This window comes from Muscardinus avellanarius (assembly GCF_963383645.1).
Source record: "Muscardinus avellanarius genome assembly, chromosome: 4".
Lineage (NCBI taxonomy): Eukaryota > Metazoa > Chordata > Mammalia > Rodentia > Gliridae > Muscardinus > Muscardinus avellanarius.
In genome coordinates, this window is record NC_137789.1 from 41,460,987 (window position 1) to 41,488,758 (window position 27,772).

The following is a 27,772-nucleotide window of genomic DNA, read 5'->3' on the forward strand; positions in this document are numbered from 1 at the left end:
CAACTCTATAGATTCATGGACTTCTCCAAGACGCAGAGACCTGACAGGTCATTTGCAGCAACAAAGATTATGAAAGCAGGTAAAACCAGAACATCTGGTTAGAGTTCTTGAGATCATTCATAACACTTCTCTCCCATCCTAAATTTGTACGGAACAGTAGCTGGCAACTTTTCAGCGACTCCTCTGAATTTGTCTGAAGGAAACCCCATTCAGTTACCAAAGACACGTTGAAATTCTCCGGCTACCCTGGGGGATTCCTTCCTTCATGGCAGGTAGAGCTCGCGTTAGGACTCCCTCAGGTGTTGGCACTGAGATTTAATGACTGCGATCCTGATTCTCACATGGCTGACAGAGTTTTGGAGGAAGTGGAGACCTTCCCAGATGCAAACGATTTCACATGCATAAGCGAGGTCCTTACACGTGTGACAGAGGCTGGAATTGCGGGGAGAGGTTAAGCGAGGGCTCCTTTCTCTCCCATTCTCTGGGCCCTTTATTTACGAGGCGCCCCCTGGGGCCCGCGGGCCGGGCCGGCCTCCTGCGCGGCGCAGGTGCGCGGGGCGGCGGAGGCTGCACCTGGCGGCGGGGCGGGAGCCAGGTGGCCGGGGCGGCGGAAGTGGCTGCGGCGCGGCCTGCAGGGGGTGCGGGAGGCGGCCGCAGCCGGGAGGCAGACCTGATGGCGGGCCTCGGGGACGCGGCCTCGGCCGCCCTGGACGAGCTGGCCCGGAACTTCACGTACTGGGAGCCGGGCGCGGGCAATGGCTCGCTGTCGGGCGCGTGGTACCGCAGCAACCAGGTAAGGGCCGCCGCCCTGCATCCCCGCGCGGGCTCGGCCTTCGCCTCCATGGCAAAGGGCGGATGCAGGATGCTGACGCGCGCAGGCTCCAGCCCCGCTTGTCAGGCGGGGACCCCAGGCTTCCCCCGGGCGCCGGCCTCGGGGGCACCCAGCGCGCCCGCCCAGGGTCCCGGCCCCAGGGACCCCCCTCCCGGCCCTCTGCTCCAGAGGAGCTCTAGGGGCGTGGGGGTGAATGTCCACTCATGTTCACTCTAGGGTCCTTTTACAGCTTAAGAAAAGTGACACCCCAGTTCTCAGGAGCCAGAAAGTCATTGAGGGCATCCGAATGTCACCTCTGCGCAGACGCGGGCCGGGGTCCCCCCCCCCCCCCCGGGGCCCCTGTGAGCCGCCGCCACCTTTCTGCGTGAGGAGCATCCATGGCCCCAGCTTTCATCACCGGCCCTGTGGGAAGACATTGTCATCCTAAACAGCACCCGTTTATGCCAGAAATGTGACCAGATCAAAGATGATTGGAGCTGCTCGTTTATTTTTGGCTGGAGCTAACATTAAAAAAACAAAAAGAGGAAAATAAAGGAGCCCTGCCGCTAGCAGCACTTACAGTCCTTCAAGTAGGGGCAGGCAGCTGGATGCAGTGGGTTGCAGCTCCTGTTTTCATAAGTGTGTTACTTTGTTCCTGCTCTTCCACAAAGCCACGAATCTTTTTAGTTTACAAAAATATAATCATAAAATATTTGTTGCATTTGATGTAAGTGGGAGATTTTTTACCAATATCAAAGGTCTAGATTCCTTTCACGACTGAAAAAAAATGTTTTGGATGTTAGTTTCTGAACCCAGATGACATTTTTTCTTTCTTTATAAAAGATAAAAAAAAAAGCCCAGTGGTACATAGTAATTACAGTACGGGAGAGGCTGAGACAGTAGGATTGCAGGTTCAAGGCCAGTGCGCAGTAACTTAACCAATAGCCTGTTCAAAACAAAATATAATAGGTCTGGAGGTATAGCTCAGAGGTAGAACGCCCCTGGCTTTAGTCCCTGGTACAAAAAAAGAAAAAGAAAAAAAGAAAAAGAGTAAAGAGCAGGGCGTGGTGGTGCAGGTTTGCAATCCCAGTACTTGGGAGGCAGAGACAGGAGGATTCAGGTTTGTGGACAGCCTCACTACTTAGGCCTTCTGCAACTCAATGAAACCCTGTTTCAAAATAAAAAAATTAAAAATAGGGCTGGGGCATAGCTCGGGGGTAGAATACACCTGGCTTCCAACCTCAGTACTAAAGCCAGGTGTGGTAGTGCACACTTGTAATCCCCATAACAGGGGGATCCTGTAGGTTCGAAGCCAGCCTCGCTAGCTTAAGAAACCCTGTTTCCAAATAAAATATAAAATAGGTCTGGAAGTATAGCCCGGAGGCAGAAGGGTTCCATCCCCAGTACCACCAAAAAAAAAAAAAAAAAAAAAAAAAAATTAAAAAAAGGAAAGAAAAAATATAAGCATGTTCACCTTATAGGTGTCTCACACAAGGGAGAATATTATTTCAAGTCCCCTTTACCACAAAAAGATACTAAAATGGAAAAGCTGGGAGGACTGAGAAACTTATCCCATTTCTCTTTGCCCACAGGAGTTACAAATAAAATGATCACTTTCCGTGGGAGTGTCTTTGAACATATCGTTATACTCTGCCTATGCATTCCCAATAGAAGTTTAAGAATGCATTATACCCTCTTGGTAAAGAAACCAGGTTAGAAGATGTGCCCTTCCACAAACAGCTTCATCCAAAACAGGAAGACATTGTTTTCATAATGGAAAACTCTGCAGTCATAAGTTTTCTTTACCATTTCCTGGAATTCTTGATTGTCTCGGCTCACTGATAACCCAACACAGGTGACCATGTGCTATTGAACATGAGGCAAATACTGTTTGCAGGACTTAACTTGCCTTCGATGGTGCATATTTGTACATGTTAGAAAGGGTGTATCCAGTATATGTTAAATGAAATTACTAAGCTGACATCTAGGCTTTTGCCGGTGTGAGATAAGGCTCTATTGGCTTTTTCATTATTGTGCAAATTTTGGCAATCTTGTAAGAGTGTGTTATTTTATCCTTTCAGTAATTGCAAGGGTAATTACTTTTGTGTTAAGCAAAGTATAAATTGATTTTTTAAATCCATTGAACACGTAGTGTATTGAATGACCTAGTGTTAGCTAGGCCAGTAAAAATAAAACAGAGTCCATTTTTTTTTTCCTGTTTTGACTATAACTGATTCGAGATGGCTGAACATAAAGACATCTCCAGAAAAACAAAGTGTAACAGTATGTTTGTGACTCCCACATCATAATTATCCTTGCTTGCTGGGTAGCTGAAGTTTAGTGATACTTATTTGTGTCCATCACTTTTATTACATCTGAAATATTTGCACAGTGTCTGTTTGCTAAGAGCCCAGCTCGGGCTGGGCCTTTCACAATGATGATCAGAGCTGAGCTGATTAGCTTTTCCCAGCCTTTCTCAGTTGGAAAAGAAGGACTTCCCTGAAATGCTTTTGTGTAGTAGGTGAATATTTAACAGTGGCTGCTCAGAAGCAATGTTGGCTAGGGTGGAAAAGTGATTTTTCTCTCTCTGGAGGGAGGGAGAAATCTCAAAGCCAGAAGAAAGTAGTAGCTCAATAGGGAGGACATCCTGGGCATCCAGGAAGGTGAGGGCATTGCCCTTTTGCACCTAGGAGCTGTGGACTTGGGGGGAAATTGCCCACTACAGAAGTACAGATGTGACAGTTCGGCAAGGATATTTTCTTTATGCTGGATTCACTCATTGTCAGTACAAAAGGATAATGTTCTAAGATGTTTATTGAGCTCACTGCTCTGTACAAAACACTTTGGGGATATTCAGCGGAGTTCAGACCCAAGCCCTTCCTTTCCAGGAATATTATTAGGTGTGAGGAAGATGTGACTTCAAAGCAAGAGCATGTGCCCAAGTGTCACGGGAGTGGGGTAAAGCCGTTGGAAACTCAGAGCAAGGTGGCTTTCAGTGGGGGCTGTCATGGGTATGTTCATAAGAGTGGGGTTTGAGCTGGACACTTAAAGGATGGACAGGGTTTCATTATAGGAATACACAGGTGGAGAGCATTCCAGGGAGAGGGAAAGCCCAGGGACCAGAGGGCAGCCCCCATGAATTGGGCAGGTGCTCTTCCCTCCTTTCTCCTCACCTCCCCTCCTTCCCTTTTCCCTTCCTTCCCCCTTCCTTTCTTCAGTAAGACCCTTAGCAACGTAGCAGGATGCTGTTTCAAAATAAGAAATAAAAAGGGCTAGAGGTATAGTTTGGAGGTAGAATGCCCCTGGGTTCAATCTGAAGGAAGAAAGGAAGGGGGAAGGAAGGGAAAAGGGAAGGAGGGGAGGTGAGGAGAAAGGAGGGTCCTGCCTCAGTCTTGCAAGTACTGAGATTACCAACATGCTCTACAAAGCCCAGCTCTAGGTAGGTTTTTTGCTTGACTATTTGCATACCTGGAGTATAATTCACTGGTCACCGTGGCTATGGAAGATGGAGTTGACTGTAAGGTAGAAAAAGAGTTTGGAGCCTTGGCTATGGTCCTGGTTTGACTTAAAGCATTGGTGAGAAATTATAGACATTTGGGAATCATTGAACTTTTTTTTTTTTTTTTTAGCAAGGACTGCAAGAATCAAAGCAAATTAAATAAAAGAAATTTAAATTAGGGTTAGCAGAAGCCAAGGGCCTCAAATTGCCCAGCTGTGCATAAATCCATTGCATGGATGTGTCTTATTTGACCTGCAAAGAAGTTTAAAGAAATGTTTAATACATTGCCAACATTTAAGAATGAGATTAACTATCACATTTCAAGTTTCCATCATCTCCTTAACTATTGGAAGTTCTAGCAACTCGGGGCCCTCTTTCCCACCGGATCACTGTGAGCTGGAGTTCCTGTGCCTTTGGCCCCTTTCTTTCCTCTCATTTCTTTTACCTGCTCACCTTTGGAGGCATCTAACTTGCAGCCTATGTTATTGACTTTTGTCCTGTCTCAGCTGTTAACTGGCCCCATGAACCCGAGCAAGTCACTAGATTCTCTGGGCTTCAGTTTCTTTACCAGTACAGTTAAGTTTGGAGTCCAAGCTTTCCAGGCCCCCTCATGCTTTGTGGTTGAGTAATTAAGGACCGACCCAGAGAGGTGGTGGAGGAAATGGACAGGGGAAGAGGAAGCAGAAAAGACTGCCAAAGCAGGTTTTTGTTGCTGGTTCTTAAAGTTTATGCATCTCTCTCCATAGCTAAATTCACAAGGACATTGTCAGAAAGGCTTAACCTTCATAGGGTGAGATGAACACTCAGAACTTTTTATGTCCTTTATTTGAACTTTTGATTCTCAATGGCTTGAATGTTTAAAGTCAACATATTTAAAAGGAAATTGATACAACTTGGCAGGGAAGAGGCAAAGGGAAGAGCCTGACATTTGTTATGCATTTACTATGTGACACTTTATAGCTATTATCTCATTTGAGTCCCCCAATAATCTCGTAAGGTACATATTATCCTCACTGTTCATGTAAGGAACCTGTGCTGAATAACTTGCCCCAAGATCTTATAGCAAGGAGGTTTAATGGCAAAGCTATTTTTATTCCGTGCCCAAAGGCCATTGCTAGAGACTGAGGCTGGAAAAGAATGTAGGGGTGAGGATAAATATAAGTGGAGAAATGAATATGGCTTGTCTTGCTGTACTTAAGAAAAATCACAGTGAGATTTAAATTGCCCTTCTATTGATTTTGTTTTGCTATCATCTATTTTTCTGCTGGTAGCTACATACAACTGTCTTGTTATTGGCCATTTGTATTTCTTCTTTTGTGACATCCATATACAAGCATCTCTTTAAGACAAGTGCCAAATTTTTAAATAATGAAAGGGCTCAGTAGAAGATGCTGGTCATTTCCATTTCCTTCCCAAGAAAAATCCTTTGTTGTTGTTCTTGTATTGTTTTATTTATAGCTATTGATTCTCTGCCTTTCTTATACCTTCAATGTGGCATTTTTTTTTCTTTACCAGGTTTTCTTGGAAATAAATGTACATGGCATCAAGACGGAAGGAGAGGGCAGGGTCACATCAAAGCAACTGTGTCTAAGGTTTTGTTTAAAAAAGAAAGGTGAGGGACACTTTGTTAGAACTGAATTTTAATGGGCTTATGAATTTGGCAGAACAGGTGTTTGCATTTAAATCTACCTGACACCCTCCTTATGGCTTGATTCATGCTAACAAGTTATAATATTCGCATTGATGCTGTCAGCCAAATCCAGGCTGTGAGAAACCTTTCCAGTTTACATGTTAACATGGACTGGTTTCTTCCAAAATCATTTTTACAAGGGAAAAGACAAGGGGAGAACGGATGGAAAAAGAAGTCATAGATTTAAATAGACTTAAAAGAGCAGAAGAAAAGACAATATCCAACTATGGTCCTTAGGGGCCCACACTTAGGCGGCAAACCCATGAGGAGCATGAATGGGTGTCCCAAAGCCTGGCAAGTGGTTCTTCGGCAGAAGGGAGGGCATTGTGAGGAGCTGGGGCAACAGGGAGGCCCCGGTAGAGACCTATTTGTGTTTCTCAATCTGACTTACCATAATTCGTTACAGTAATTTATTCATCTAGATAAGTTCTCTTCCCAGTTATCTGTGTCTATTATATACTATAGTTACAAAAGGTTTAAAAATATTAGCATCCTTTGCCTCTCCAGCTTGCATGCCCTACCTACTTGGTAAGGAAGATGAATGCCACATTCCTATTGTTTGCTTAGAAGAATCACTTAAATACTTTCTTTTTAAAAATGTTGCTAATTGTTCAAATTGACCTTTGAAAGATCACCATGGAAAGGAAGACATTCTCAAACCTATTCTTTTTGTTCCTGTACAATATATGGTTTTTGTTTGTTTTGTCATACTGAGGATTGAACGCAGGGCTGTTCTGCTTTTTGGCTGGGCCTCCAGCCCTTTCTGTTTTTTATTTTGAAACAGGGTCTTGCTAAGTTGCTAAGGCGGCCTTGAACCTGTGATCTTCCTGTCTCGAGATCTAGTACAGTTTTAACAGTTCAATCTTTTTTACTGGACGTGTTGGGAAGTTTCTTAATTTCTCCATTTCTTGACATTTTCTATTGAAATGGAAATAAAAATGCATTCACACATACCTTATGGGGTTTTTGTGAGAATAAAATAAGCTAATAAATGTCAAGTACTTAGCAAAGAGCCCAACATACAGAAAGTATCCAACAAGCACTAGCTTTAGTAGTTGTATTATAATCAACCTGTATTACAGGAAATTTCATAAAATATAGATTTCTAATAAATAGTAATTTGGGGGCTGGCTTATTGTAAATGGAAATAAGAAAAATCAGTTGGCCATTTGATGTCACTTTGCTTCCTGTAACTTATAATCACTATTTTGTGTGCCTGGTGCCTCCCTCACCCCCTTCAATATTTTCTCCCTTCACTCATCAAGAGTCGCCACATTCCAGAACACTTCCTAACCGGAAGTGTTTCTAACTGGAACACTTGGTATTTTGAAGTGCCAAGCAAGGATTCTTCCCAGGTGTCTGCCCATTCCAGACTTCTTGTTCGGGGAGACAGGCTGAGTAGCATTGGTAACAGCTGATGGAGGTATTTGGTGGCAGTAGCATGATGATATTTCATAGGTCCTGACTATATTTTAACCAACCAGAAGACCAGCACTTTCAGCCCAAGGAGGCTCATTCAGGGTTAACATAAGACTGTGCCATTTATCTTGGCTTGGGTTTTTGTCAGTTTTTTTGTTTTTGTTTTTGTTTTGTCCCTTCCCCAAGAACCATTATTCCTCTGTTCAGTTTAGACCTTTTGTTAACCATACTCCATGTTCCAAAGGACATATTTTTTATATAAAGTAAAGGTTCTTTAGTTAGTATTTCATGGATCATCAGAGTGCCCTAACTGCCTGGGGGATGGGCAAGTAAGATTCTACTTCCCGTAGTTTTCAGAATTTTTTTTTTTTTTTTTTTTTTAGTATTGGGGATTGAATCCAGGAGTATTCTACCGCTGAACTACATCCCAGCCCTTTTTATTTTTATCAATACATGGTCTTGCTAAGTTGCCCAGCCTGGCCTCGAACCTGCAATCCTCCTGCCTCAGCCTACGGAGTAGCTAGGGTTACAGGTGTTTACCACCACACCCCACTACACCTGTTGCCTCAGCTCGTCACTGGCCCCGCCTTGGTCGCTCTTAGCTTGGTCTCTTGTCATATTGGCGCACCCCAGGGAGTGCTGGCTGATGATCCCTAATGTAAATATAGGTGGACTCATGTTTAGTGTGCACTCCACCTCTCGCTGCGGATTGTGTTCAACCATTTTTCCTTCAGAGACCCGCCCTGATTTGGCAGGTCATACCATACCAGCTTTGCATAAAATGAATGACCTGCTGCCCACCTGCCACCTGGGCACTGGTTTCCTAAGTCACCTTCTTGCAGGTCTCAAACTGTTCCCCTCATTCACAAATTTGGAGCACTGGCTTGACTTCTTTAGCTTGCAATAGGAATCAGTCTCTCTTTTTGCTTTTGAACTACCTTCTCTATCAAGAATGCTTTGAAAGTTCAGAGGTTTTAGATTACACAGTATTTAAAACTTAACTTTTAATGGCTTAAGTAATGGAATTAATTAATCCATTTGAACTAAAAAGCTAAAAGAATTCAAGGTTCAGAGTAACTTTGGTTCAGGGACCCTAACACTATGGTGAACACTATTTCTCACACTTATTTTCAGCTTTTTTTTGTATGTGTGTATGTGGTACTGGGGTTCCTGGAAGCCCTTCTACCTCCGGGCTACACTCCCAGACCTATTTTATACTTTTTTTTTTTTTTTTGAAACAGGGTCTTGTAAGCCAGAGCTGCTGGCTTTGAACCTGCGCGATCCTGTCTCTGCCTCGTAAGCGCGGTGATTACAAACTTGTGCCACCACGCCCAGCTTTATTTTCAACTTTTGTTCACTGGAGTTATCCCCACCTGTAGCAGGCTCACCTCTCTGGGTTACATCTTCTTTACTCCCAGGACAGAAGTTTGATTTTCTCAAACACCAGTAGAAAACATGGGGTCCAGTCTGACTGTATGGGGTTCAGTCTGTGTTCTGCCCGCTACCAGTCACTGAGGCTAGGACAATAGCCTGGGGTCCCTGAAGCATGTGGGTAACCTTAAAGAAGGCTGGGTGTTCCCACAGAATAGGGGTCCTATAACCAAGAGAAAGGGTTGCTGTATAGCCCAAACAGCAGTTCTTACCAGGTGGGCTCAAGTTCTCCTGGGGATTGTCTCTGTGGGAACCTCAGGCTAGGACTCAGCTCACCCAAGGCCTTCCTTTTCTGTATCCGGCTCACATGAACACCCCCGGCCCCAAACAGCTCCTCATGTAGCCTGCCTCATCTTTGCCGGTGGGACCTGAACAGTAATCTCTTTAAACGCTTAGGTTCTAGGATTAATTTTTTAAAACACTTTCATTAACATTCTCTCTAGGAAACGACTTATCGGAGTTCTAGAGTTATTCCCACCCCACCAAAGATATATTGTGTGTGTGTGTGTGTGTGTGTGTGTGTGTGTGTGTGTGTGTGTGTGTTACTAGGGGTTCAACCCAGGGGCATTCAACTTCTGAACTGTACCCTCAGCCTATTTTATATTTTATTTTAGGTTGAAGCAGGGTCCACTAGGTAGATGAGAGTCTCACTACCTGCTGACACTGTCCTCAAACCTGCAATCTTCCTGTCTCATCCTCCCAAATACTGGGATTACAGGCATGTGCCATTACACCAGCCCCCACCAAAGAGATTCTAGAAAGGCCTCTGCTAGTCAAGAGTGAGGTTCAGAAATGCAAACAAACAATAGCCCAACAAATAACAATAATGAGCAGAGAGCCCTTCTCAAAAGAGCAATATTGGGCAGTGATATCCAAGATGGCAGGAAACATAGACGGTGCCTTCAACATGTAGCTGTATTTTTGAGAGAGAGAGAGAGAGAGAGAGAGAGAGAGAGAGAGAGAGAGAGAGAGAATGCTTTAGAAATACTTGAAAAACTTCTTTAAGAAAACTAAAAATAGAATAACTATATGACCCAGAAATCCCACTTCTGGATATTTACCCAAAAGATTTGAAGTCAGAATGTTGAAGATATGTCTGCATTGCAGTATTTGAAATTCATAATAGCCAAGTTAGAGAATCAACCTAAGTGTCTATCAGCAGATGACCAGATAAAGAAAATGGAATACTATTAAGCCTTGAAAGGAAAAGAAAGCTCTCATTTTCAACAATTAGAGAACATTATGCTAAGTGAAATAAGCGAGGCACTAAAAGGCAAATGCTGCCTGTTCTCACGTATATAATGGAATAGGAAACAATCAAACTCATAGGAGCAGAGGGTAGAGTGTTGGCGCACAGACTGAAAAACGGGAGGACTGGGTAGGTGATGGTTCAAGGGTACAAAGTCTCAGGAGGAATTAGATGATTTTTTTTAAAGCTCCATTGCAGTAGTGGTGAATATAGTCAATAATAGTGTATTGTGCATTTCAGACTTCCTAAGAGTAAATTTCAAATGTTCTCACCATTTAAAACAAAGGATAAGAATTTGAGGTGCTATGAAAATTAGCTTGATTTAATTAGCCCACATTGTAATAATAAATGATAACATCACTTTATATCCTATAAATATATATAGTTACAAATTGTCAGTTTATAATAAACTTTTTAAATTATAAAAAGGAATACTTGATAAACAACGTTTGAAGTGGTTTCAAGTGGTAACTCTTGCTTATATTACCGGATGGATTATTCACACTAAACTCCTAGGATTAGCATACTGCTGTTACGTGAGGAAATATCGTAATATACCTTAGGCTGTGACTGCCTGAGTCGCAGTGGTGGGTAAATAGGCAGTTCTTTGAGCAAGATTGGAGCAGACCTCATGTTATAAGCAGCTGCCACACAGCCATGAAGTAGAGGGTGCTTGTGATAAACATGTAGAACATTTTACGAGTCTTTTGACCCAAATAACAGTTACAGATGAATCCCATGGGTGTAATGTGTGTGTTGTCCATGAGGTTTGTTGGGACCTGGCTACTGGATCAGTGGGATGTGAGAATTTTGCCAGGAATATGGGGGATTGGAAGGCAGGAGAAATTGACTTGGCTGTAAGGACTGGCCCTTTGGAGGCTGTGAAGAGCCCAAGTCACAGTGTCCAAGATAATCAACTTGAACTTGACTCCTGCATTGATTTCAGAAAGATCTGGTCTGGTGGGTATCCAGGGCTTCAGGAGTCTCCGGCAGAGCTAAGTCAGTGAGTAGCACTGGATCCCTTCCCATATGAAGGTGAAAACTCAGTAGACTTCAGTGTTCATGGGGAAACGGCTGGCAGACAGCAGGAACTCAAGGCAGGCATTGTTCCCCTGGAGGGAGTGCACTCTGTGCACCAGGCAAGAGTGGAAGTCAGCTCACTGCTGCAGGGTGGACAGCGCATCCCAAACCCAGGCCGGGCCTTTTAGGCCGCCTACATTCCTGCTTCTTTGGAAACAAAAAGTTGCATTATGATTATATAATTAAAATTATGTTGCAAAATATGAAAGTTATAGGATCCTCTGTCAATCTGGATGCAAACAATAGCCTTCTTTATGTTCAGTATGTCTGCCCTGGTTTCAAGAATCCCCATTTCATTGTTATATAAGAGTAGGTTGTTAAGGACTGGAACCAAGATTAAGACTTTTTTAACTGGAATTATGCCTTTACTTGACTGTTGTTGTTCTCCTTTTAACAAAGTATTAAAAATCCCCCAAAGGATGTTTTATTAAATATACTCCTTTTGCCATAAATTTGTTCTGCTGAAATGTAAATTTCTCAGAAGAAAAAACATGGTGGATTCTCAGTAAAACTGGGGCTTATCCTTGATGGAGTTTATTTTTTAAAAATAAGGATTGTACAGTTATGTAAGTAAATTTGCTCTCCAGTAAAAGACAAAATGTAATCGTTCTTAATTGTATGGCAAGCAATATGTTGAGTTTTTCTGCCTAGGTTTTAAGGTTGATTAGAAATTGGCATGCATGGCTTGTAGAAGAGGAATGATATATGGTGTTATGTAACCCTGACCTTTTCTGTTGGCTTTTAATCACCAGATTTGGATCCAATGTCTTAAGACTTTCTTAGAATAGGAATGCAATAACCTTATAGCATGCAATAACCAAGATAACAAATTAAAAATCTGTTTCTGGCTGGAAATTTTTCTTTCTTCTTTTTCACATATAGGATTATAGTTTTAACTCTGGATTAGTATTGCAGACAACTCAATTATCTGCAAGAATGAGTGAGATTAGTGGTAAGAATAGTCTAATCCATCCAGTATTCTAAAAGGCATTACCATACTTAAGGTTGACGGCCAACATTTGCTGCTGTGAATATTGTTTCTTTATAGTGCTGTTGTAATTAACTATTATCATTGCTTCTATTTCTTGTCTGAACTCTTGAAGAAGATTCCTAATTGGTCTTCCTGTTCCCTGTTCTTCCTCCCTAATGTCTCTCTTCCATAGCTACTATAGTTTGGGTCTCAACTTTCCCCAAAGGCTCATATGTTGAACGCTTGGTCCCCAGCCTGGGGTGCTGTTGGGAGATGGGGGCCTTTAAGAGGTAAGGCCTAGTGGGAGGAAGTTAGGTCATTGGGGGCATGCCCTTAAAGGGGATATTGGGACCCTGGCCTCTCCACTTTCTGTCACTTTGCTTCCTGGCCACCACAAAGTAGCCAACAACATGTCTCCTCTGTCCCATGTGTCCACAGGGATGCACTGTAATGCCTTAGGTCCAAAGCAAAGGGACACTATGCAACCATCGACTGAAACCACAAGCCAAAATAAACACTTCCTCCTTTTAAGCTGATTATCTTGAGCATTTTTTTTTCTTTTTCTTGGTGGTACTGGAGATGGAACCCAGGGGCCTTCTACCTCCAGGCTACACTCCCAGATCTATTTTATATTTTATTTGGAAACAGGGTCTCTTAAACTAGCTGAGGCTGGCTTCGAACCTGCGCAATTCTTCTGCCTCAGCCTCCCAAGTGCAGGGATTACAAGCGTGCGCCACCACGCCTGACCATCTTGAGCATTTTTTAACAGTGACAGAAGCAGACTAACATAATGCTACAGGAAGAATGAGTCTTCTAAAAGCCAAATATGGGCCTCTCCTTCTCTTAACACCAATTGTTGAGATCCATGGCTCTCAAGGGCTCCTGCCTGCCTCTCCAGTGAGCCGTGCAGAGAGCCTTCACTTCAAGGCCCTTCAGCATCTTATGCCATTGCACTTGCTCCATCCTCTGCCAGAATGTATTCACCCTCTCCCATTGGGCTTCCCTAATTTCCTCTCTGGAGAAGGCTGCATAATGACCTCCCAAAAGATGTCCACATCTTAATCCCAAGGTCATCTGTGAATGTTACCTCGAACAGCACAAAAGGACTTTGCAGATGTGATTAAGTAAAGGATGGTGATATAGGATTATCCAGGATCACTCAGATGGACTCTACATGCCATTGCATGTATTCCTACAAGTGGGACATGCAGGGAGACTTGGCACAGAAGAGGGAAAGGCAATGTGAATGCAGAGGCAGAGACTAGATCGGTGCAGCCCCAAGCCAAGGGAGCCATGGGCCTGCCGAGGCTGGGAGAGGTGAAGGGCAGGTGCTCCCCAAGAGCCCCAGAGGGAGCTTAGCTGCCTCCACTCCTTGGTTTCAGTCTAACAAAACTGGTCTTGGACCGCCTTCACAACTGTGGGAGGATAAACTTTGTTATTTTAGGTCACCAATTACAGCAGCTGGAGGAAATGAAGACGGTCCCCGATCTTGGCAGATTGGTCCTCTTCCTCTACCCCTGTATGTTCTGTTAACTCTAATACTGCTTTGACAGGCTGTGGTCTGTTTGTTATTGGCTGCTTTCTCTCCTTCTGGGCTTCCTGAGGGTGTTTTGCATCCTTGATTCCTGACACAGGACCTAATAGTTAGCAGTTGCTGCATAAGTACTGAATAGATGTGTGAATGAGTAACATCTGATGTGCACTCCTGGAGCTGTCTGTCTTCCATATCTACCATCTTCTCTCTGATCACTTTCGTTTCAGATCCTTTCCTCCACATTCAGTGTTTTACTCCAGCAGTGTCTACATGTGGTTTTAAGTTGGGTAATGGTTTTATTTTCTCCTTAACATCTTTTCTTGGTTCCGCCAGCTTCCTTTTTATTTCTTTTCTTGTTATCATCTCCTCTTTAAACCCTATTTTAAGTGAACCCATATTCTCTTTAATTTCGCTGAGCCTGCAAAGCAGGGTTTTCTTTTTACTTCTTAGCTTGAAAACATTAAAAATCTATAAAAAGGTAAAAAGATTAATATAATAAATCCCATATGTCCTTCGCCTAGATATTCATTAATTGTTAACAAGGTGAAACATTTCCTAGGTTTTTTTTTTCTATACATAGATATAAGTAGAGGTAGTAATTTGAAAGTTAGTAGCCCACATTGTGAGCCCTTATCCCTAAATACTTAGGGATATATTTCTAAGAATTTGTATGTCTTTATTTCCCTTCCTGTTTTGGAGCTGGGTTATGTGCCTACCTGTTTACTAAGGCAAATTTAAAATAACCCTACCTCCTTCCTAAGAGTTTTACTATGGGATGAGGTGAGCCGAATGTCCATTTCTAAGACATAACTGCCCACAAACAGGCCTTCAAGGCCACTCCTACAGCAATCATTGACCTAAATACCACAGCCTGCCTCACCGCTGATCCTAGAAGCTAGATCTCTCACTTCCAGATCAGGCATGTTTAAGCGCATAGAACAGGAGATAGCATTATTCCTATCATGGGTTGGATATGACTTACTGTGTTCAAAAGAATTTATGGTTCTTTTGAGTCCTGTATTAGCTCCATATTGGTCTGATTCTAAGCTGGTGTTTTGAAGGCAGAGCCAGGATAATATGGTTGAGTTCAAAGCCAGAACTGGGTCAAACTATTACCAACTCCCCACATTCCTGTATTATCATATTCCATCTCCATCTGGCCAGACTGCCCCACTCACGGATTCTAGGTCAATAACACAATAATACAGGTCAACGTGAAATATCTACAGAACAGTCTGGCACAGAAAAGTAGAATGGAAGGTTGTTATTTCAAATAAAATTAAGTCATCTTAGTATTTATCACTACTGATGTGTTAGACCTCATTCTAGATAAATTGTTTGCTATGGCTGCCACCATCTGTCCTAGAAAAGCCAGAGAGTAAGCTGCAGTGGTGACAACAGTGGGCTCTTAAAAATTAAGGGCATCATCCTCCTGTGTTTCTGGCCTGTGCTTATGAACTACATTATTAAGTCATGAAACAACCTTTTCTCCTAACTGTCGTCTTTGCTTTATTTCATTTGCACTGAGAAAAGGAAACAGATTCGGCTAATTAAAAAAATGTGGCATGTTGACATTGCCCAGCCAGAAGTTTCCCCATTAAAGTCCATGAAAAGTGATTCAGACCTGACCTGGATGCACTGGGGCCAAAATCTGGCTGCTAACTAGCCATGTGACACTGCATAAGTCACTTTTCTTCTCTGATCCTCTGTTCTTTTGCCTGACTAGTCTCTGGATTAGTAAGGGGGTAAGAGCAATACAGAGAGAGAGAGAAAGAAACAGACAGACAGAGGGAGTCTAAGCCTCCACTAATTCTAACCTGTTAGAAAACAGATAATGTGTTGAACAAATAATAATGTAAACTAGACATCTGTAGTCTAATTGGATGAAAAACATATAAGGGCCTGCTCACTGTATGCAAATCATACCTCTGATTACAGATGAGGATTTTGTAGTCGTGAAAGCCCATTTGCTAGAGCCTGTAATTAGGAACAATGTTTATTAGTGGTTTTGCAAGATACTGCATGTCCTTGATGGTAATCAAACCACCTTCTCTTAAAAGCACTGAAAATTTGAATCTTCCCTCTCCAACAATTAAGTGTAATTTGCCAGTCAGCTTCCTGTCACTCTAACAAAATACATGAGGTAATTAACTTATAAAGAGAAAAAGGTTATGGTAGTTCATGGTTTTAGAGGTTCTTGTCTGTAATTGGACAGACTCTTGCTAGGACTCTGGTGGGGGCACCTGGTGGCAATGAGGAGAACATATGGTGGAGCACACTGTCCCTCTCACGGCCAGGAAGAGAAAGAGCGAAGAATGAGCTAGGCTCCCACAATTGCCTCCCACGTAATCTAAGGATCTCCCACCAGGCCCTGCCTCCTAAGGGGCCACAGCACCCAGAAGTGCCACCCCATGGACTTAACCCTTAATACATGGACATAAAGAGCATGCCAGTTTATACTGAGTGTCATCAGGGAACTGTTTCTAGTACCTGCTTTGTACTTATATATTTATTTTTCTTTCAGTAAAGTATGAGATCATTAGATGTTAAAAGTCAGCAAGAAAAAGGTAGCAACGTATACTCACAGACCTTCTTAATTGTCAAAATCTGAATTCGGGAACAAACTTTTGCCCTTGAAGAAACTGAGTGGTTAGTATATGCAAATCCGGTTTGTTAGAGAATAGTTACTCCTTTTGAGGTCTTTCCATGGCCAGTGGTCAAGATTTATTATTTATAGGTAGTTTATAATCAGTATGGTAATAATGCAGTTCAAATAGCATTTAATAGACGATTTCCCTGTGCCAGATCTTATATTAGGCATGAGGGTTATAAAGAAGAGTTCATGAGGAAGTCACAGCTCTGCTTTCAAGGCGCTTGTGATCTAGAGGGAGAATGGACTTGTCAAAAGTTGCAGTATAATATATGAACCAGTCTGACAGATGTACCTAAGACCCAGTTCAGAGGAGGAGGTCAGGAAAGCAAACTAGAAGATAGAGCTGAGAAAAATTATCCAGGATTTGGTACAACAGATACTGAGAAACAAGGAGGAAAATATGAAAAGGTATATAATGTCTAGTAAGTAGAGTTCAATAGAGAAAATACAGGATAGAGTGATTCAAAGGGATAATGGTCGAAAACCTAACAAAATTGGTAAAAGACCAGATCTTTAAATCGAGGAAAAATGATTCCTAAGCAAAAATAAATAAATAAATAAATAAATAAATAAATCATGTGTAGAGAAATTGTAGTAAAACTACAAAACACCAATAACAAAGAAAAATCTTAGCATCCTGAGAAAAATGACTACTAGACTTATTACATTAGCTTCTAAACAACAACAATGGCCAGAAGACAACAGAATAGTATTATCAAAGTATCAAATAACTATCTACCTATTCTTCTAATTCTTCTCTACTGGAGAGAAAAGATAACATGAAGATATTTGTGGGGTGGGAAGAGAATTCGTAATTCAAAGAAAGTCATTGAAAAAGATACAAAAGTTTTCTTCCAGAAGGACACTGAACCTAGAAAAAAAAGCAAGATATAAGAACATAATATTCTAAAAGTAAAGCAACCCATAAATCTATCAACTGATGAACAAATAAAATGTGGTATGTACATAAAATGGAATATTATATAGCCTTAAAATGCAGTGATACATGGTACCACATGTTAAATGCTGATACATGCTATAAAATGTCATGAGCTTTGAAAACATATTAAATGAAAGAAATCAAATATAAGAGGCTATGTAGTATATGTATGAACTTAATGCATTTGAAAGGAAAAAATGGGTAAATTTTTGTTTGTGGCAGATTTTCAAAATACTCCCTTATCAATTGATAGACAAAGCAGTCTATCTAAACATTAAAATGTTTAGAACTGATAAATGCATACAGACAGAGGAGATATACTGGTTGTCAGAGACTTCAGGGAGGAATGAAAGGGTGTTGTCTATTAGGGACCGCTAGCAAAGGAGTTTCTTTTGGGCGCAGAAGAATATCTAAAATTAGTGGATTGGCCACACAACTGTGAATATACTAAAGATCATTGAAAATGTATATTTTATCTTTTATTTTATTTATTTTTGTGAATTCTGGTCCTGGGGATTAAACCCAGAGGCATTCTACCTCTGTGTTATATCTCTAGCCCTATTTTATTCTTTTTTTTTTTTTTAAATAGGGTCTTGCTAAGCTGCTGAGAGTCTAACTAAGTTGCTGAGCTTGGTCTCAAAACCTGCGATCCTCCTGTCTCAGGTATTGAGATTACTTTACTTTTTATTTTATTTATTTTGTGGTATTGTAGTGCTGGGGATTGAACCCAGGGGCATTCTACCTCTGAGCTACATCCCCAGCCCTATTTGTTTTTTTAATTTTGAAACAGGATCTTGCTAGTTTGCCGAGAGTCTCACTAAGTTGCTGAGGCTGGTCTCAAACTTGCTATCCTCCAGTCTCAGTCTCCCAAGTACTGGGATTACAAGTGTGTGTCACCATACCTGGCCAAACCCAAGGAACATTCTATCTTTGAGCCACATTTATACCCCTTTCTAGTTTTTTGGGTTTTGTTTGCTTGTTTGTTTGTTTGTTTGTTTTGGAAACAGGATCTCCCTAAGTTGCAGAGGGCCTCACAACTTTCTGAGGCTCTTCTCAGTGGTCCTCCTGTTTCAACCTCCCAAGTACTTGAATAACAGGTGTGAACCACCACGCCCAACTGAAATGTATACTTTAAAAAAGTGGATAGTGATGAGCAAAGAAATGGGAAACATGGATAAACAGACAAGTATTTTATAAAAAAAATAGTAACAATGGCTAGAAAATTCTATTCATTGTGAGTGGGAAGACAAAATGGTTCAGACACTTTTGAAGATAGTTTGGCACTTACAAAACCAAACATACTCTTACCATACAATCCAGCAGCCACACTCTTTAATATCTACCCAAAGAAGTTGAAAATCTACATGTACACAAAAAATTGCACTGTTATATTTATAACAACCTTATTCATAATTGCCCCACACTTGGAAGCAATCCGGTGGGTTGCTTAGCAGGTGAATTGTCAAATAAGCTGTGGGAGCCGGGCGTGGTGGCGCACGCTTGTAATCCCAGCATTCAGGAGGCTGAGACCAGAGGAGTGCGGTTCACGAAGAGCCTCAGCTACTTAGTGAGGCCCTCTGCAACTCAGTGAGACCCGGTTGCAAAATAAAGAATAAAAAATAGGGCAGGGGATGTAGCTCAGAGGTTGAGTGCCCCCGAGTTCGATCCCCAGACCTGCAAAAAAAAAAAAAAAAAAAAAAAAAAAGCTGTGATAATCCATATAATAAATATTTATTCCATGCTAAAGAAAAAAAATCTCCCAAGACCAAAAGAGAACCTTAAATGAATATTACTAAGAGAAGTTAGCCAATCTGAAAAAGCTATATACGATGTGAGTCCTACTATCTGACATTCTGGGAAAGTGGAAGCTATGGAGACAATAAAAAGATCCATGGTTGTCAGATGGGTTGAGAGAGGGATGAACAGGCAGGGCACAGGGAATTTCTAGGGCAATGACACTATCCTGTGTGTCTATAAGACTGGATCCATGCCATTATACATTTGACAAAACCCATTCGAATGTTAGTGAGACCTAACATAAGCTGTGGACTTTATGATTGTCATGAAACATCACAAATGTATCCTCAGGGCAGAAGGGATGCTGGTGATGAGAGTGGCTGGGCTTCATGGGGCAAGAGACGTATGGGAAATCTCCCTGCTTTAGGCTTAATTTTGTTGTGAACCTAAAATTGCTCTAAAAATACATTTTATCCAAGAAAATAACAATGACTAACCCAAGGATACAAAAACATGACAGAATTAGTCAAATGCTAATATACCAGTCAATCACGTGTAAGCTAGGAAAAAAGAGAATGTAGTTAAAGCAAGTAGAAATTTTTATAGCGCTCAGAAGAATGAGAATATTGATTAACTTTGGAATTTGTGTCAAGAATGCATGATAAATTTGTGGAGAAACTAGGCTGCTCATACATTGCTGGTGGGAATGTAAAATTATATAGCTACTCTGGAAGAGAGTCTGGCAGCTCTTCTCAGAACTAAAAATGGACTTACCACACAACCCAGCGATTACATTTTTTGGGCATTTATCCCAGAGACACAAAGACTTATTTTCATGAAGAATTCATACACGAATGCTCATAGCAGCATTGTCTGGAACAGCCCCAAACTGGAAACAACCCAAATGCCATTCACTGAGTGAATGGTGGGGCACGCTGCGACATATCTGTGCCACGGAATATTACTCAGCAGCTAGAAGGAATGAACTAATGATACAGCGACTTTGGGCGAACCATAAAGAAATTAGGCTGAGTGGAAAAAAAGTCAACTTCAAAAGTCTACAAACTTGATAATTCCACTTGTGTAATGTTTGTGAAATAGTACACAGATGGAAAACAGATTAGTGGTTGCTGTGGGCTAGGTATAGGGAAGAGAGAGGAGAGTGTGGATAGAGAATCTATCAAGGGCCAACATAAGGGAGTCTTGTGGTGATGGTGCAGATGAATACTGCGGTGGTTACCTACACACAAGTGAGTGCATGCATAACTGGAGAAAGGTCAACTTGTTGGTTTTGATATTTTACTCCAGTTGCATGAGATGCCAATGCTAACATGGCGGGGGTGTGGCTAAAAGAAGGATGCCTGGAACCTGCCTGTACAATTCTTTGAAACCAGCTATGTGCTGTGAATCCATAATTATTTAAAGATAAAAAGGGCCAGGCATGGTGGCGCACACTTGTAATCCCAGTACTTGGGAGGATGAGACAGGAGGATCGCACAGGTTTGAAGCCAGCCTCAGCTACTTAGTGAGACCCTGTCAAAATAAAATATAAAATCGGTCAGGGGCGTAGCCCAGAGGTAGAGGCCCCTGGGTTCCATCTTCAGGACCACAAAATAAGTTAATTAATTAATTAATTAAAGATAAAAAGATTTAAAAATTTTATAGTAGCTACTTAAAGAATAGAAATGATATATCAGAAGAGTAGGGGGGAAAGAATAAAGAAAACTCAAAAATAACAGGATGTAGGAAAGGAGAAATTTGTAAGCAAGCACAAAAAAGATAGTAGAAATAAGTGAAAATATAGTGATAGTCACAATATATATAAATGGACTGAACTTGCCATTTTTTAATCCAGGTATTATCTATGGTAGGAGACCCAACCAAAATGTAATGACATGATGATGGTCAGAGGGGCTGGAGTAGCTGGGAGCTGGGTGGAGCTATTGATCGTAGCACACTAAGTTTGAGTCAGAGAAGAGAAGTGTGTTCAAAACATCTGCTGTATGACATGGTGACTAGAGTTAACAATATATTGTAAGAGAGTGAATGTAGCATGTTTGTGCCACGAAAATGCCAGCCATGTAGGTAATGCATGTGTTAATTGACTAGATTTAGTAATTCCACAATGTATATGTTCACTTTACAACATCAGTTTACTCAGAAAATATATACAAATCTATTAACTAAAAATATTTAAAATAAAACGACACAGCCAGGCATGGTGGCACATGCTTGTAATACCATGAGACAGGAGGATCATGGATCGCAGACAGCCTCAGCTACTACTTAGTGAGGTCTTTTGCAACTCAGTGAAACCCTGTTTCAAAATAAAGAATAAAAAATAGGCCTGGGGGTGTAGCTTGGAGGTAGAATCCCATGAGTTCCATCCCCAGTACTGCAGGGAAAAAAATATATATATATATATATATATATATATATATATATATATATATATATATGTAATCAACACAGAAATGTTGAAGGTGAAGTGATAGAAGAGGCAAATATCATAAAGAAAGTGATTATATTATATTAATATCAGATAAAATAGACTCCAAAGAGAAACCATATTGAGATTAAGTACCCATACATATGATAAAAGGAACTATTGAGTAGGAAGATCAAAGCATTCTTGAATGTGTATACACCTGACACTATAGCCTTAAAATATGTAAAGCAAAACTTAATGCATTTGAAAGGAAAAAATGGATAAATTTATGTTTGTGGCAGATTTTCAAAATACTTCCTTATCAATTGATAGACAAAGAAGTCTAAAATTTAGTTAAGAGCCGGGTGTGTTGGCACATGTAGAATTCAGGAGGCTGAGACTGGAGGATCATGGATGCAGACAGCCTCAGCCACTTAGTGAGGCCCTTTGCAACTCAGTGAAACACTGTTTCAAAAATAAAAACACTAAAAAAAATAGGGTTGGGGGTGTAGCTCAGAGTTAGAATGACCCTCAGTTCAATCCCCAGTATTGTAGTAGTAATAATAATAATAGTAATAATATCATCTAGTAAAGGTATTGAAGATTTTTAACAAGGGCTGAATGGAAATAGAATATGTAGAGAAAATATAGATGGGTATAGGATATATTTATAATTATGTATATGTATGTATGTATATATATGTATGTGTTTAAAATATAATTACATCTAAAATGTATGTGTATAATGTATGTTATACTACATATAAAAATTTGTAATATAAATATTTGTGTATATATGTATAAAATCTTAACCTGGCAATTAAGCACTTGAAAGCACACACTGAACACTTACAAAACTTGACCACACACTACCAGGTTATGCAATGAATTTCACCTCACACCACGTACTGTCATAAAGCAGATGCTGATTCACATGCAGTGTTTTCTGACCACAACTCTATAAAATTAAAAACTAGTAACAAAGTGATAACCAGCAGCTCATTCCTTTAGAATTCAAAAAACACATCTCAGAGTAACATAAGGCTCAGATACAAATCATAAGACGATCAGAAGCCATTTAGAACCAAGTGATGATGATTGTACAGTCAAACTAGGCATGCAGCTGAAATAGAAGGTATTTCTATTTACTTAAAGGGAAATGTATAGCTGTGTTTGCATGTATTAATCGGTAAGAAGAAATAAGGAAAGCTAGTGAGTTAAGAGTCCAAATAAAGAAGATAAAAGAGAAAAACTGAGTAAACAAAATAAATGGAACAAAAATCTAGGAATGAGAGTATTATATATACACACACATATATGTACACATATATGTATATAATATATACATTATATATATAATCAACTGCAGAAATAAGTTATTTATTTCTTAAAGAAGGGACTAATTAAGATAGTTACATTGTAGCATTTTTATTTCCTTGTGTAGAAATACTAAATTTATTATGATTATTTAATTGTATTTATTTTATTAACAACTCCGCCAAAATATAATTCATATACCATACAATTCCCTCATTTAAAGCAGGCAGCTCATTGGTGTTCAGCATACTCACCATCATCACTCTCCACGTTAGAACTCTTTTCACTTTATTAAGGAAACCCCTTAACTATCATCTGAGTCGCTCATCCTACCCCTCGTTCAGCAAGCCATCAATGCACTTTCTGTCTCTAAAGATTTGCCTATGGTAGCCATTTTATTTTATTTTATTTTTTTATGTCTTAATTATATTTATTTATTTTTTATTGGTGCACTGTATTCGTACGTCATAGTAGGATACATACTTTTGTAGACATACATGCACACTTTTCCCAGTCAGCCCCCACCCAATCCCCACCCCATTCTCTCCCCATCCCTCCCTCCCATGCTTGGCTTAGTAGTTGACATCTAGTATTATGGCAATTTATCTAAAATTAAAAATGATAATCTCACATAACAGTTTCATTTGTCTGATACCAAGCTTTTGATGACTTAAAGATAACATTTCAATATTTCTTTTTGCTTTCTTTCTTACCAGATAATATTTTTTTTCTATTTTTTAGGTGAAACTATCATATATTTATATATTTATTTTTAAGAAAAAAATCTATCCTAATATGGAATATGGACTCTAGGTACCCAAAACGATCTTGAAAAAGAACAAAGCTAGAAGATATATATTTTCTGATTTCAAACCATATAAAGCTACAATAATTGAAACAGTGTAGTACTATTCTAAAGGCAGTTATATAAACCATTGGAGTTAAATAAAAGCCTAGAGCTAAATTCTTCCCTATATTGTCAAGTTATTTTTGACAAGGTTCCCACGAACATTTGGTGGTGGAAATATTAATCTTTTAACTAAATATTGTTAGAAAATAATAATTACATGGAAAAGAATAAAATTGGACCCTTACCTAATCCCATATACAAATATTAACTCAAAATAGATAATAGACCTAAATATAAATCTTAAGACTATAAACTTTTAGGAGAAAATCTGGGTCATTAAACCTCACAGCATTGAAATTGGCAGTGATTTCTTGGTTATGATTTCAATGGCACAGGCAACAGAAGAGTATACAAACTCCCTAAAAAAAAAAAATATATTGTATATCCAAAGACAATGTAAACAGAGTTAACAGTTAGTAATAGAATGGGATAAAATATTTCCAATTGCTATATCTGAAGGTATATTAATATTCCAACTAGAAATCCTAGAAATTAACAACAACAAAGGCAAACAATACCCTTTAGAGATAGGTAAAAGACTAACATAAATAATGAATCTCCACCGATAACCAATCTTAGTTGTCTGTTGGATGGAAAATCATGTTTCTCTAGTTCTGGAGTGTGTTACCTATTTCTTCTTTGTAGTTAATCTCTTTGAGTATTTTCTCTAGTGCTGGTTTTGAAGACATAAATTCCTTCAGTTTCTGTTTGTCATGGAAGCTTCTTATTTCTCCATCTAATTTGATAGAAAGTTTTGCTGAGTAGGAAATTTTTGGCTGGAAGTTGTTTTCTTTCCGAGTTTGGAATATGTTACTCCAAGCCCTTCTGGCTCTCATAACTTGGTTTGGGAAGTCTGGAGTGATTCTAATTGGTTTGCCTCTGAATGTTACTTGGCCCTTTGCTTTTGTTGCCTTTAAGATTCTCTGCTTGGCTTCCACATTGGTCATTTTGACAATTATGTTGTGTGGGGATCCTCTTCTCCGATCCTGTCTAAAGGGAGTTCTGTAAGTTTCCTGGACCTGTGTATCAACCTCTTGCTCTATGTCTGGAAAATTTTCTGCTATTACTACCTTGAAGAGATTGTTGATCCCTTTGGTTTCACTTTCTTTTCCCTCCTCTATTCCAATTATTCTTAGGTTAGCTCTCTTAAAATGGGCCCATATTTCTTCAATATCAGATTCCTGCTGTCGGATATTTTTTCCTAGATTAGAAACTATGCGTTCATTTTTGGAGTGATCATCTTCTAAGAGCGAGATTCTGTTCTCCGTTTGTTCTAATCGGTTGTTTGTGCTTTGAATTGAGGCCTTTACTTCATTAATTGCATCCTTTATCTCTTTTTGGCTCTCTCTGAGTTCTTTTCGAAGCACCTCTATTATTTCTACAGTTATTTTCCTGATTTGATCTTCTAGAAATCTCTGATTTTCTGTTTTATCGGGTTCTGATGTTGTGGGGTTGTGTGCATTCATTGCTCCAGTATTATTCCTCCTTCCCATGATTTCGGAAGTTTGTGCCTTCTCTGGGTTCTTCCCTTGGGTCACTATGACTTCACTTAAGGTGTTCTGGATCTCGAGTATCTCAGACCCCACTACTCCTTTACTGGGTTGTATCACAGAGTCTCCGACCCAGAGAGTCGATAGAGGCTGCTTTAGACTGTGGGGGGTGCCAGGTTGCACGTTCTCCTATGCTGTGATATCTCTGCCACCGCCCCTCCCCCACTGGGTCAAGTCCCAGGGAGTACAGTACTGGGATTTCTCCTCTGTGGCCTGCAATTTGACTCACTGTTCTTGAGTACGCAGATGTAGCTGTACTGGATTCGGTGAATTCTCTGCTGCTGCCGCCGGTGGCAATATGGCGCCGCTGCTACGCCCTCGGCTGTGGGGCTGGCGTTTTTCTTCTTGGTTTTTATTTCCACTCTGAATCCCTGCAGCGTGTGCTGAGCTCAGCCACTGGGAGCTTTAGATGCTCTCTGAGCGGAGAAATCCCGCCTGGCTGTTCTGCAGTGGTTCACCTCGGCTTGCTGTAGCCGTCCCGTGAATTCGCCGGTGCCGCCGGCAGTATGGCGCTGCTGCCGCGTCTGGTAGCCATTTTATATAAGTAGAATCATACGAGTCTTTTGTAACTAGATTCTTGACATAGTACAAACTTTTCAAGTTTTGTTCATTTATAGCATGTAGCAATACTTCATTTCTTCTTATGGCTGAATAATATTTCACAGTATGACTAGACCACATTTTGTTTAGCACAAAACTTTATATATTTTATTTTTATGTGGATCATAATGAAAATGGCATACATTCACACAGTGCTTGATGACCTACACCCCCTTCCCCTATCCCCCTCCCAATGGTCAGCATGTGGCTGACCATGCTACATTCACACTTATACACATATTCGACTGTAGCTCCTCCATTAATCAACCTCAGCCTTCTTCCTCTCCTACCCTTCCATTTCAGCTTTGCTGATTATCTGGAGTCCTTCTGGTATCCCCAATACTACCTAGTTTGTGCATATTTGAGAAAACATATGTTCCTTCTCTACTGTGCTTGGCCTATCTCACTTAACATAATGTTCTCCAGGTCTTTCCATCTTCTTACGAATGACATGATTTTGTTCTTCCTTATTGCTGAGTAGAATTCCATTGTGTGCATTTCCCATAATTTTGCAATCCATTCATCTGTTGATGGAGACCTAGGTTGGTTCCATGTTTTAGCTATTATGAATTGTAGCACAAAACTTTTAAAGCATCCGTTTCTAGCATATATTAGTACTTCATTCCTGTTTACATACTTTTATTGGTGCATTGTAATTATACATGATGGTGAAAATCAAAGTGGCACGAACATATATGCACAGCAGGATAGTGGAAGGGGATTGGAGGGGAAGGGGGAAAGGAGGCTTGAGTAAGGGAACTGTTTAAATAATGCCATGTCCACCTACAAAGGTATCACTGCCAGTCTCACAGCACAGACAGTGAGGAGGGGAAGCAAGTTGGTATGTGGAGGGAAGAACATTTCTTTTTATGGCTAAATAATATTCCATAGTACAGCTGTAGCATCTGGGTCATTTCCACTTTGGGCTATCGTAAAGAAATCTACTATGGACATGGTGTACAAGTTTCTGTGTTTACATATGTCTTTATTTCTCTTGGAGATCAACCTAGAAGTGGAATTGCTGAAGCAAATGAAAATTTCATGATAAGCGTTTTGAGGAGCTGTTAGACAAACTGTTCCAAAGTCGTTACGCCATTTTACATTTCCACTTGCAGGGCACGAGGGTTCTGATTTACCTGTATCCTCACTAAGACTTGTTAGCATCTGGGTTTTTGTTTTTGTTGTTGTTGTTATAGCCATGTCACTTGGTGTCATCCTTGTTGGTACATCACTGCGGTTTTGAGCTGCATTTCCCTAATGTCTAGTGATGGTGAGCATTTTTTTCATGTGTTTATTAGCCATTTCCATCTCCTCTTTGAAGAAATATCTATCCAGGTCCTTTGCTCATTTTTATTTTTATTTTTTGGTGGTACTGGGGTTCCTGGAAGCCCTTCTACCTCCGGGATACACTCCCACGGGCTACACTCCCAGACCTATTTTTTAACTTTTTTATGTGGAAACAGGGTCTCTTAAGCCATGTTGTTGTTGTTTTTGAGCTGAAGGTGTTTTGCACGTACCGTATTCTGGGAGCCAATCCCTGCATAGATATATGATTTGCAAATGTTGCTTCCCATCTCACTGGCTGCCTTTTCATTCTGTTGACAGTGTACTTTGATGCACAAAAGTTATTCATCCTTCTAAAGACCAGCTTATCAGTGTGTGTGTGTGTGTGTGTGTGTGTGTGTGTGTGTGTATTCTTTTGGATTCATGCCCAAGAAATCATGGCAAAATCCTGCCACCATTTTTTTTAAAACACTCAGCCTGATATCATTCAAACTGTCCAGAGAATGATTTAAAGAATTTTAAAGTCACTTATTTCTATTTAACAATTTACTTTTATGATTATGGAAGATTTTCATAATTATCTATTCGATGCCAAATTTCTTTTGAATCTTTATTTTCATGATTATTGCCAAATACATTAGATTGTAAGTAGAAAGCATGGAAATAGAGC

General features: G+C 40.4%; 1 protein-coding gene across 1 annotated transcript in view; it reads left to right on the forward strand.

Annotated features, from left to right (window-relative positions):
- NIPAL2 (NIPA like domain containing 2) overlaps nucleotides 1-27,772 on the forward strand; it is a gene marked incomplete at both ends in the record, with an annotated part of 100,248 nt that overhangs the window by 4,217 nt on the left and 68,259 nt on the right. Inside the window, one exon of the mRNA XM_080694747.1 lies at nucleotides 353-793. Coding sequence (XP_080550873.1) covers nucleotides 353-793 — 441 coding nt within the window. The remainder of the gene's footprint in view (nucleotides 1-352; nucleotides 794-27,772) is intronic.